The 12,462-nt window shown below is 48.3% G+C and overlaps 1 protein-coding gene across 8 annotated transcripts in view; it reads left to right on the top strand.

Annotated features, from left to right (window-relative positions):
* UBR3 (ubiquitin protein ligase E3 component n-recognin 3) overlaps positions 1 to 12,462 on the top strand; it is a 533,613-nt gene that overhangs the window by 182,647 nt on the left and 338,504 nt on the right. For all 8 annotated transcript variants that reach the window (XM_033944451.1, XM_033944455.1, XM_033944453.1 and 5 more), the window contains exon 17: positions 7,959 to 8,044. In XM_033944451.1, the coding sequence (XP_033800342.1) occupies positions 7,959 to 8,044 (86 nt within the window). The remainder of the gene's footprint in view (positions 1 to 7,958; positions 8,045 to 12,462) is intronic.

Raw genomic sequence — 12,462 nt, 5'->3', positions numbered from 1 at the left:
CTCGATAAGCTGCTGAATCAGCACATTATTCAATGCCAGGCTTTCTTTGTTCTCATCCACCATCTTAGTCTGTCCCACAGAAGTTGGCCTCACATTGTTCTTGGCTTCTAAGTCAACTTTGCATCATCAAGTTGCAGATTTTTTGCTGAATGAGATTGGAATTGCAGACCGGCTTAGGATCAGTGCATTATGTGACTCCTGTGTGCTTGATTTTTTTTTTTTTTAATTTCAGGCCTCCTTTGTGGAATATAAAAAATAGGTACCTACAGTATTTTAAAAAGGCAATGCGTATGGCCTCTCATGAAATATATCCCAGAACCAGCCCCAGTGGCATATAAATTCTCTTGTACAAAGTTTATATCTCCTTTGAATGAGGTGTAAATGAAATTGTCTATTTTATTAAAATATCTATACATTGCAACTCTGCTCAAATTGTACCCCAAGGTAATTTCTATGGCATGGCCCATGTAAAAGTAGGCATATTCTATCTGCCTATGTTTCACAGCAAACCCAGGCAAAAAAAAAAAAGATAAGCAAGCCCTATGGGTAAACCAAAACACACGAGGAACAGGACAGTTGAGATGGCTTTCCTTAGGGATCAATAAAGATGTGCTGGCTTTTCTTCAAAAAAGTCTTTATTGATTCAAATCAACCCAACAAAGATCCAAGTTTCAGCAGTACTAGATTGCCTTCATCAGGGGTTAAGCTCTATTAATATCTTAGACAAAATACATACATAAAAAAATATATGAATAATAAATACATGCAGAAATGACAAAATAGATGAGCAAACTTGCAAGTTTCAATTTTTTAAAAAGTTTGTTGTACACGCAATGACAAGTACTTCAATGCGTATAACAGTTTAAAATTAGGGGACAAAAATAAAACAATTGTATTACAAATACATAAGGTATAAACATACAAATTTAATTACCGATACAAAAGGAGAGGGGGATGAACTTCAATCTTTAAAGAAAATAAAGAAACATTTAAGGAGAACACCTCTGGAGGGTAACAAAGAATAAATATAAGAAAATGAATAAGCATAGAAGAGAAGGTGGAAAAATTTGTGACCTATACATAAGGTCTGATTAAGATTAAGTATTAGAGCATAAGATTTAATGTTAGACGAGTTATCCTATCTATGACTGAAATGCGTCTTTATACAATAAACGTTTTAAAGAACTTTTTGAATTTTTTTAATGAGGGTTCATCACGTAAGTAATTTGGTAGTTTGTTCCAGAGCTGGGGAGCTATAACTGAAAAAATAGTATATCTCCTAGTACCTATTACTTTTAAAGAAGGGATAGTCAGTAAATGCTGTTCTGATTATCTTGGTGTCTTAAATAGAGAATATGGTATCAAAAGACGATCCAGAAATATTGGTGCATTAGATTGTCAGATTTTAAATGTAGCAATGAAGTAACTAAAATAGTAATTGTAAAAGCCCATTTCTAAACTGCCTAATGCAACCCCTGGGATATAACGGCAAGCCAACGATGACTTGTACTTGTAACTATGATGTAACAATTAACTGTATTAATAGTTGTACTGATCTACCTGTACTACCGTGTTTCCCTGAAAATAAGCCCTAGCAGGATTTTCAGGGTAAGTCTTAATATAAGCCCTATCCCCAAAATAAACCTTAGTCCCGGGATTTGCCAGAAGTTTCCCTTCCCTCCCTCCCTCCCATCCCTTGTGCAGCAGGACCCTTGAGAAAGCACCCCCCCATGTCACGCAGCCGAATACCCATCTTTCCCTCCTTCCCATTGGAACCCTGCCACAAGCCCTATTTACTTCCCTAAGCAGCGTCGGGCCTGCAGCACTCTAACAGGCTGCTTCGGCCTTGTCCGCCCGTGAATTCACTCTGCTGAGTTACTGATGACGTCACCATGGGCGGACAAGGCTAAAGCAGCCTGTTAGAGTGCTGCTGGCCCGATGCTACTTAGGGAAGGTAAGTAGGGCTTGCAGCCAGGTTCCGATGGGAGTGAGGGAAGGATGGGGATTCGACTGTGTGGTGGGTGCTTTAGGAGTTACACCTGGGCCCTCCCAGGTCCCTGCTCCACCCTCCCCTCCGAGTGATTGAGGGTTTTGCCTGCTCTCAGCGTTTGTTTCTTCATTCCAGTTTAAAAAAAAAAAAAAAAAAAAAAAAGAGAAACGCTTCTGCCTGTGCTGAGCTGTGCCCTGGTTAGGTAGCTTTGGATTAATTACCAGCTTTTTCCTGACTGAGGGGGGCGGGCTGAGAGCGTGGTGAGTACTGAACTTCATTTGTATTTCTTTGTTGGGGCCGCCTCGAGTGCCGGTCCGGTCGGGAGGGGGGCGTGGTGATGGCGGAAGAGGCTCGTCAGCGGTGTTCACGCTGTGGGAAGCGTCGAACACCGGCGGGCTTGTGCTCAGCGGGGTGCTTAGACGCATCAGCTGAGGATTATGTTTTGCAGGCAGGCGAGGGAGCCAGTTCTCGCGTCCGGGAAGCGCGCTCGGCGTCCCCGCCCCTCGCGGTCGGCTCGGCCTCACGGCGTGGTATTGCCACGGCCGAAGGGGGGTCGGCGGAGGGGGGGGAGTCGGAAGTGCGGGAGGGCGCAGGGGCTCTGCTCTCCGGCGCCGAACAGGGGGGAGCTTCAGCGGGTGGACTTGGCTCGTTCACCCCGGAGTTTGTGATGTTAATGCATAAGGCTTTCATGCTGCAGTGCAGTCAGCCTGCTCCTCCGGTCTCGGTGAGCTTGCCGGTGCCTGCTGTGCCCCCACCTGTTCCTTTGAAAGTGGATGCGGGGGAGACGGCGAAGGGGGATGGTTCTCCGGTGAAATCGCCGATATTTAAAAAACGCAGGCTTGCGTCCGCGGACGAGCCTATGGTTGTTTCCCCTTTTTCCCTTCCTGAGTTGTTGGAGGAAGGTGAGGTAGAGGAGTGGGAAGAGGAGGATCCCCAGTGTAGGGAAGTGGATGACCCTTCCGCGCTCCGTCTTTTCCATCGGGAAGAACTTTCCTCCTTAATTTCAAAAGCTTTACTGAGTTTAAATATTTCTCAGGTGGATTCGAAAGTTTTAGGTAACCCTCTTATGGCAGGTACCCGTAGACCACCGAAGGCCTTTCCGGTGCATGAAGCCATGCAGGAGCTGATTTCGGCTCAATGGGATACGCCGGATGCCGGGTTACGGGTAGCTAAGGCCATGCGGCTTTTGTATCCGGTTGACCCGTACAAACTTGAGAAATTTAAATTGCCTAAGGTGGATGCTCTGGTAGCCGCGGTTACCAAACGGACGACCTTGCCTGTAGAGGGGGGGGGTTACATTAAAGGATGCCCAAGATAGGAAGGTTGAATCTTCGCTGAAGTTATCTTTTGAGGTTGCTGCAGTAACTTTGCAGGCCGCAGTCTGCAGCTCGTATGCGGCAAGAGCCTGTCTGCAGTGGTCTCAAGGGATGGCGGATAATTTGATGGAGTCCGGGGGTGCTGTTCCTTCGGAACTGGTTGATTTGGAATCGGGTTTGGCTTATCTAGCGGATTCCTTGTATGATATTATTCGCGCTTCGGCGAAACAAATGTCACTGTCTGTGGTCTCTCGCAGGTCTTTATGGCTGCGACATTGGGCGGCAGATGCGGCGTCTAAGCTTCGTCTTGTGAAACTCCCTTTTAAAGGGGGTTTATTGTTTGGGGAAGAGTTAGAGAGATTGGTAAAGGATTTTGGAGATACCAAAACCCAGCGGTTACCGGAAGATAGGCCTAGGCCCCCTTTGAAGTCCTCGTCATCCAGACCTCGTTTCAGGGAGGTGAGGAGGTATAGGTCTGGGAAACCGTTCTTTGGTTCCGCGTATGGTGCCTTTTCTTCGGCTAGACCTAAGGGGCGTCAGAGAGGTTCCTTTCGTACGACGAAACCCGCTTCCGGTCAGCCAGCTCGTACCCCGGCAAGTCGCGCCCCGCAATGACGGGGTCTTGGCCCCCTCTGCTTTTCCACTAGGGGGACGCCTGTCGGCGTTTTGGGCGGAGTGGGCCAAGATCACGTCGGATCGTTGGGTGTTAGATATTATTCAAGAAGGGTACAAGTTAGAATTCGCCGCTCCCGTCGCCGATTCTTTCTTGGTATCCCCGTGCAATGGAGCGGCCAAGGGAGAGTCGGTCCGCTTAACTCTTCAAATTCTCCTGGATCTAGGGGCGGTAGTACCGGTACCGCCGGAGGAGGTAGGCCGCGGTATTTATTCCCTTTATTTTGTTGTTCCAAAAAAGGGGGGTTCCTTCAGGCCAGTGTTGGATCTAAAAGCAGTCAACCAATTTCTCAGTGTTCGCCATTTCAGGATGGAAACGGTTCGCTCAGTGATTGCGGCCGTACGGCCAGGAGAGTTTCTCACGTCCCTCGATCTCAAAGAGGCGTACCTCCATATTCCAATCTGGCCTCCGCATCAGAAGTTTCTGAGGTTTGCGATCCTCGGCCAGCATTATCAATTTCGGGCTATGCCCTTTGGCCTGGCAACGGCTCCCCGCACCTTTTCGAAGGTGATGGTGGTGGTGGCTGCCTTTTTACGCAAAGAAGGGATTCGGGTTCACCCGTACTTAGACGACTGGTTAATCCGCGCGTCGTCCAGGCAAGAGAGTGTGGAGGTCACTCAACGGGTAATCTCGCTCCTTCAGTCGCTAGGGTGGATCGTCAACTTTCCCAAGAGTTCTCTGTCCCCTTCTCAGTCTTTGGTGCACCTGGGGGTCAGATTCGAAACTGGCCTAGGAATGGTGTTTCTTCCCCGGGAAAGGGGAGAGAAATTACAGTCTCAAATTCGAGGGCTTCTTGGGTCGCCCAATCCTCGGGTTTGGGATTATGTTCAGGTTCTAGGCTCGATGGTGGCGACTCTGGAAGTGGTTCCCTGGGCTCGGTTCCATATGAGGCCCCTGCAGATGTCGCTTCTTTCTCGGTGGTCCCCGGCTTCTCTGGACTATTGTCGCCGGCTCCGTTGGAGTCCGCGGGTGGCTCGCGGCATGCACTGGTGGCTGACCGAGGTCCATCTGTTCCGGGGCATGCCGCTAGCGACGCCGGATTGGGTCGTGATAACGACAGATGCCAGTCTCCGAGGATGGGGGGCTCAGTGCCGGCAAGCTTCCGTGCAGGGAGTGTGGTCCTCGGGAGAGGCACACTGTTCCATCAATCTGTTGGAACTGAGAGCGATAAGGCTTGCGCTACGAGAGTTTCAGGCCATGATTCGGGGCCAGCCGATCAGGATCTTTTCGGACAGTGTCACGGCGGTGTCATATATCAATCGTCAAGGGGGAACTCGGAGTCCTCGACTAGCCGAAGAGGCGATGCTGCTGTTTCAGTGGGCGGAAAGGCATGTTCCGCTTCTTTCAGCAGCACACATTGCGGGTCGCGAAAACATTCAAGCGGACTTTCTCAGCAGGAATCGTCTCGATCCCGGCGAATGGGAGTTGTCTCCAAGGGCGTTCGAGCTGCTGGTCCTTCGGTGGGGGCTGCCAGACATGGATCTCATGGCCTCATCCCGCAACACAAAGCGGCCTCGGTTCTTCAGCAGACGGAAAGAGAAGGGCTCGGAGGGGGTGGACGCTTTAGCTCTCCCGTGGCCTCCGAATGCCCTTCTGTATGTATTCCCCCCTTGGCCGATGATCGGTCGAGTCTTACAACGCATCGCTCTCTTTCAGGGCAGAGTGATCCTAGTGGCTCCAGATTGGCCGCGTCGGTCTTGGTACGCGGATCTGATGCAACTCGCGTCGGGCGATCGGTTGAAATTCCAGGTGACTCCGGACTTGCTGACCCAGGGTCCAATCTCCATGGACAATCCGGCCCACTTTGGTCTTACGGCCTGGCTATTGAACGGTCGCGGTTGACTAAAAAGGGCTATTCGGATCAGGTTATTGCAACTCTTCTTAGAGCGAAGAAGATGTCTACGTCTACCTCTTATGCTAGAGTTTGGAAAGTTTTTGAGACTTGGTGCGGGAAGCAGAGTATTGCGCCCTTCCAGGCGTCTATAGCGGCTATTCTGTCTTTTCTACAGGAAGGCGTTTCTAAAGGGTTAGCCTATAACTCGATTAAGGTTCAGGTGGCGGCCATTGCATGTTATAGAGGCTGGGTGTCGCGCTCGTCAGTAGCATCTCATCCGGATGTGGTGCGATTCCTTAAGGGGGTTCACCATATCCGTCCGCCGGTACGGCGCACCTGTCCAGCTTGGAGTTTGAAGCTGGTACTCACTAGGATGCAGGCGGCGCCGTTTGAGCCGCTGTCAGCGGCGACGCTAAAAGATATTACATTAAAGACTGTATTTTTGGTAGCTATGGCGTCTGCAAGACGTGTGTCGGAGCTGCAGGCGCTGTCTTGCAGGGAGCCTTTTTTGCGCATTTCGGATGCTGGGGTGGCGGTGCGGACGGTGCCGTCCTTTCTTCCAAAAGTGGTTTCTTCGTTTCATGTGAACCAGAATTTATTCCTCCCGGCCTTTCGGAAGGAGGATTGGGGGGCGCGTTTCCCGTTATTACGGTTACTGGATGTACGCCGTATGATTCTTCATTATTTAGGGGTGACTAATGACTTTCGCCGCTCGGATCATCTCTTCGTGGTATTTGCAGGTGCAAACAAGGGTATGGCGGCGTCAAAAGCTTCGATAGCTCGTTGGATAAAAGAGGCTATTGCGTCGGCTTATCTCTTGGCAGGGAAGATTGTTCCGGAACATCTTCGTGCCCATTCCACTCGGGCATTGGCAACTTCGTGGGCAGAGTCCGGGGGTATGTCTTTGGAGGAAATTTGCCGGGCGGCCACTTGGTCGTCGGGAAACACCTTTTCTAAGCATTATCGGCTGGACGTGGCAGCCTGTGCGGAGGCAAGTTTTGGCGCTTCGGTGATTGCAGAGGCGACTTTGGCTTCCCACCCAGTTTGAATTTGCTTTGCTACATCCCACTGGTCTCTGGATTCATCTGCTGCTTTGCAAAGGAATGTAAAATTATGTCCTACCTGTTAATTTTCTTTCCTTTAGAAGCAGCAGATGAATCCAGAGCCCCACCCCGATGGTCTCTCTCTCTCTCTCTCTCTCTCTCTCTCTCTCTCTCTCGATCTCTTTCGCTTGTTCTTTGGAATTCTGAGTTCGGTTAGGAGATTGTTGGTGATTATTATTATTATTAGTTCTTACGTTTCTAATTACAAGATTTTTCACTGGAATGAAGTTTTTTCCGTTGGTTTGAGGCTCATGCTCCTTTACGGGGATGCTGGGGCAATATGCATAACTGATTCAACAGGAGGATCACCAGGCTATAAAGCCAACTGGAAATCAGTTCTCTATCTCCACCTGCTGGTCGATGTGAGCTATGTCCCACTGGTCTCTGGATTCATCTGCTGCTTCTAAAGGAAAGAAAATTAACAGGTAGGACATAATTTTACAATATATATATCGTATAGAAAATAACACTGTCTCCACACCATGTCAGATGGAAGAAACAAGACTTGTGTATCAAAAAATGTATAGAAAGGTATCTATTCTGCAATTGGCGCTGTAATCAGCTGCCTAAAAAATGCCACCAATTGTGTGTTAGTCACGTGATAGCGCCGTTTGCAGAATTGTGGCCAATGTCAAAGGTAGGCGCTGGAAATGTAGGCCTACATATTCAGTGCCTACCTTTGACAAGAATCGCATCTACAGAGACTCTTTACTGCACCTAAGTTTATTTCTGGCATAAAGCAAGCCTACTCTAATCTTATGCACCATTAACCATCTCTGTAGATGCAATTATGACATCCTTTTTTGCAGGCGCCTTTGTGTGCCTACTTTTTTTTAAAAAATCATGTGGTTATTTACCTTTACGATTAACACCAATTAAAAGTTAAGGAATGTATTCCTGTGTGAATTACTTAAGTTACAGTATTATGCTTTCCAATCTTCTAGCTCTGCTGAACTTAAAATAATGAAATATCCATCATATTGATTTCATGCTTAGTTAAGTTGATTTGCAAAAGCTTGACCTTTTTTTTGTTTAATTCTAGGAATGACAGATGATGAGATCTTGCGGGCAGAGATGGTAGCCCAGCTTTGCATGAATGACAGGACACACAGCTCTTTGCTAGACCTTATATCCTTTTAAGAATTGTATGGTTCAGTTCTCATCATAATTATATATAACATGACATAAATGCACATGATAATTGTACAACAAACTACCTAGCTCAGTGTATCGCAAACTTTGTGCCGCGGCACACTAGTGTGCCTCCTGAGATTCTAAGTGTTCTGCGGCTCACAGAAGAGGAAGAGAAGCGCCAGCCAGCTGACTTGCCTCTTGCTGCGAGGCACCTCCTGTAGTGCCGGCGCTGCATCTTCCTGCTGCTGTCACGTTTCTTTCTGCACGCGAACCCCCTCCCCTGGAAGCATCTTTCTGCTGCCATCACATTTCTCTTTGCATGCAAACCCCCTCCCCTAGGCAGCATCTTCCTGCTGCCATCGCGTTTCACCCTTCCCTCCCCCCCCCCCGACCAGCAATGACAGATCCGTGTGCTTTTTAACTTGGTCATACAGCTGCTGCTAGGATTAATTTGGACTCAGTTTCATCCGGGAGCCTCGGGGCCTTTGCTAGGCCGGCCGGCATCAACAAAATGGACTGGCCTAGCAAAGCTCCCGGGTAAAACAGCATCCAAATTAATCCTAGTGGCAGCTGTGTGACCAATTTAAAAAGTACACAGTGAGCTGCTGCTAGAGATGGGAGAAATACTGCTGGAGAAGGGAGGCAGGGAAGGGAGAAGGGGAAGGATGAAAGGGAGAAGGGGTACTGCTAGACATGGGGAGAGGAAGTGGTGCTGTTGGACAGGGGGCAGGGAAGGGAGAAGAGGTGCTGCTGGACCTGGTATAAGGTGTCACAAACCCCCTTGCAGTCCAGGGCTGGCGTGTGACAAACACACAGATTCGGGCGCGTCCCCTTCAACTAGGGGTACCTTCAGGATTTTTAGGCGGCCCCAGACAACGGTCTAGGCCCCTCGAGATATAGGGTAAGTACAAGGTTTCACTATATCACCAAGCAAACGAGTTCTTTAGGAAAACATAAGTGGTTTATTCTGACCTCCAGGTCAAAAGATATGCAACAGCAAAACAATATCACTTTGCAGGTCATTGAACAAAAATAGTAAATTGGCAAAAATCAAACTTACAGTACATTTTCAAGCAAACAAGAACTCATTAGGCAAAAATCGTCACAGCACACTGTTAGCAGTTCAGCTTTTCTCTCAGCTCCTACATGCAGGCACAAATCACACAGCTGAGACGGTTAATCTAATTAGCTCCCTGCAACGGGAGTCACAGTAACTTTCCTACAGTTCCAACTGCACTTTAAACAGTTCAGCCTGCATCTGGTTCACAAACTTGACTTTGAATGCATTACTTGATTCAGACTTCAGGCAAGTATTATTCTCCAACTTCCTATGCTTATACAGCTCAATATATATATCCCCTTCTTCAGGTTTAACTTGGGCAGCAGAGAGAAAAAAAAACGATATGCAAAAAGAAAACACAAAACACAAACAGTTTCCCTGTTGCTGCATTCTTTCATTCAGAATTCCATACCTTCTACCTGGCCTTCTACCCTAGGGCCAGCTATTTCTATCTCCATGCCTTCTACCTGGTCTGGCACTGGATAGTTTGAAGGGATTAAGCCTTCCTCCAAATCCTGCATGGGATAATCCAGCACGTTCTCCTCTGCTGCCCTGTTCCCCAGCTCCTCTCCTGCCTTGGGCTGTGGGAGTGACTCGCCCTTCACTCGCTCCTCCTCCTCCTGTTTGTCTCTGCCTGCTTTTAACCAGATCAGAGCCAATCCCCTTCAGCCTGTAGCGGGGGATGGGTTTTGGCTCTACAGCAGTTTTCCTCTGCCTGGGTTTTTCAACTGCAGCTACTTTCCTTGTGGCTTCTTTAGCTGTTCTAAAGCCCGGAAGCTGCTGTTGCCAACCTGCCTGCCTCTGTTCCAGCTCCCCATCACTTTGATTATAGGGGCAAGGGAGGTCAGCCTCAAGTTGAGCGCCAGAATCAATCTGGTCCATTCTTCTGCACTTAATCCTATCAGGGACTGGACTAGTGCTGGTGCTGGGTTTGTCACAAAGGGGAGGGAAAGGAAAGATGCTACACACTGGAAGGGAGGGTGAGATGGTGGATGGAGAGAGAGCATATTAGCTGTGAGTGGGGTTGGGGGAGGGAAGGAAGAAAGGAAAATTGTTAGAGGAGGAATGAGTGATAGAGGGAGAAATGGACATGGGGTGGAGGAGAGGGAGAAATGATGCATGGGGGAAAACATGGGTTGGGGAGTGGGAAGGAAGGATGTCGCTCGAGGCAAGGAGAGAGGAAAAAGTGTGCAGGATGCAAAAAGGATTGGGTTCATGGAGAGAGTGAGATGGATGGTGAGGACAGAAAGGAGGGAAGGAGAAATGTCACACTTGGGGAGGAGGGAGGAGAGGGCAGAGAGTGAAAAGTTGCACTCATGGAGGGAGAGAGAGATGTTTGGTTGAGGGAAGGAGGACCAGAGGAGAAGCATGCAGGAGGAAGAAAGAAATAAATTTTGGACTGGTGGAAAGAAGGGAGAAATGTTGGACTGGGAGCGGGGCCAGAAAGGAGGAAGAGAAGGGAGATGGACTGTAGTGGGCAGAAAACGGGAGAGAAAAATGTTACACTTGGGGGGGGAGGAGAGATGACTAAAGGAAGGGAGAGATACCAGACCAGGGAATAGAAGGGAAGGGGGAGGAGTCTGGTAACGCAATAGAAATAGAAGTAGTAGTAGTAGTAGTAGTAGTAGAGAGAGATGCCAGATTATGGGAAGGAGAGGAGAGAGATGCCAGACTTGGAAGGGGGAAAGTTTTGATTAGAATAAGATTGACTAGGTTTGGGAATGTTTCTGAAGTATTGTTAAGAAAGGAACAACGATTGATTCATTAATGGGATACAGTGGAACCTAGGGGTTTTAATAGGGAGGTGGAGTGGAATTTATTATAATTAATGGCAGATGAAAGAATTGAGTTGATTCAGATCTGGAAGGGTTAAAAAGGAAGATAGGAGTGGGGAGAAAACAGTTGTTCCTGGTGTATGGTTATAAATCCCCCATGTTAATGTAATATGATAAAGAGGAGTTGACAGGTATTATCATTTTATTAATATATGATACTAAATGAATTATGGTAGGATATAATGGTAACTGATGAAATAATAATATTTATCCCAGGACAAGCAGGCAGCCTATTCTCACATATGGGTGATGTCATCCACGGAGCCCACATGCGGACAGCCTCGCAAGCAGACTTGCTTGTAGAAACGTAGAAGTTTCGAGTCGGCCGCACTGCGCATGTGCGAGTGCCTTCCCGCCCAGCACAGGGCGAGTCTCCTCAGTTTTCCGCGGAGCCGAGAAGTCTGTACTTTGACACTTTGCGTCGAACTTTGTTCACTTCATGCCTTCTCTCACCATGGTTTGTGTTTTTTTTAGTCGTGAATTGCCGTTACATTCTTTATTTTCCTTTTAAAAAAGACTTATTTTATTTTTCTTCGTTGACTGACTGGCGGGCCAGGCCGCGCGGCTGCAGCCTTCAGACTTTGACTTCGCAGCGGCTATCTTCCCTCCTATGTCCTGGCCAGTCACGGGCTTCAAGAAGTGTAGCCAGTGCCAGCGTGCGATTTCTCTCATGGACCCACACCGCTGGTGCCTCAAATGCCTTAGGCCTGACCATAATCCTAAGTCGTGCGAGCGCTGTGCTACTCTTCAACCTCGAGCCCTTAAATGTCATAGAAACATAGAAAGATGACGGCAGATAAGGGCTATAGCCCATCAAGTCTGCCCACACTATTTACCCACCCTCTTTAGTCTACTGACCCCCTAAAGTATAATTGTAATTATACTGTCACTCTACTGACCCGCTCATTCAAGTCCTAGTGACTCTATCCCTTGGCATGACCTCGTAGGGATCCCACATAGGTATCCCATTTGTTCTTGAAGTCTGGGATGCTGCGTGCCTCGACCACCTGCACTGGAAGCTTGTTCCACTGCTCGATCACTCTCTCCGTGAAGAAGTACTTCCTGGCGTCTCCACGAAACTTCCCTCCCCTGAGCTTGAGCGGATGTCCTCTTGTGGTCGAGGGTCCCTTGAGAAGAAAGATATCATCTTCCACCTCGACCCGTCCCGTGATGTACTTAAATGTCTCAATCATGTCTCCCCTCTCCCTACGCTCTTCGAGAGTGTAGAGCTGCAATTTACTCAGTCTCTCTTCGTACGGGAGACCCTTTAGCCCCGAGACCATCCTGGTGGCCATCCGCTGAACCGATTCAATTCTGAGCACATCCTTACGGTAATGTGGCCTCCAGAATTGCACACAGTATTCCAGATGAGGTCTCACCATGGCTCTGTACAATGGCATCATGACTTCAGGTTTCCTGTTGACGAAGCTTCTCTTGATACAACCTATCATCTGCCGTGCTTTAGATGAAGCTTTCTCCACTTGAGTGGCTGCTTTCATGTCAGCACTGATGATTAC

Source organism: Geotrypetes seraphini, chromosome 5 (assembly GCF_902459505.1).
Source record: "Geotrypetes seraphini chromosome 5, aGeoSer1.1, whole genome shotgun sequence".
In the NCBI taxonomy this organism is placed as follows: domain Eukaryota; kingdom Metazoa; phylum Chordata; class Amphibia; order Gymnophiona; family Dermophiidae; genus Geotrypetes; species Geotrypetes seraphini.
The sequence above is the reverse complement of the archived record's forward strand: the minus strand, read 5'-3'. Positions and strand labels throughout refer to the sequence as shown.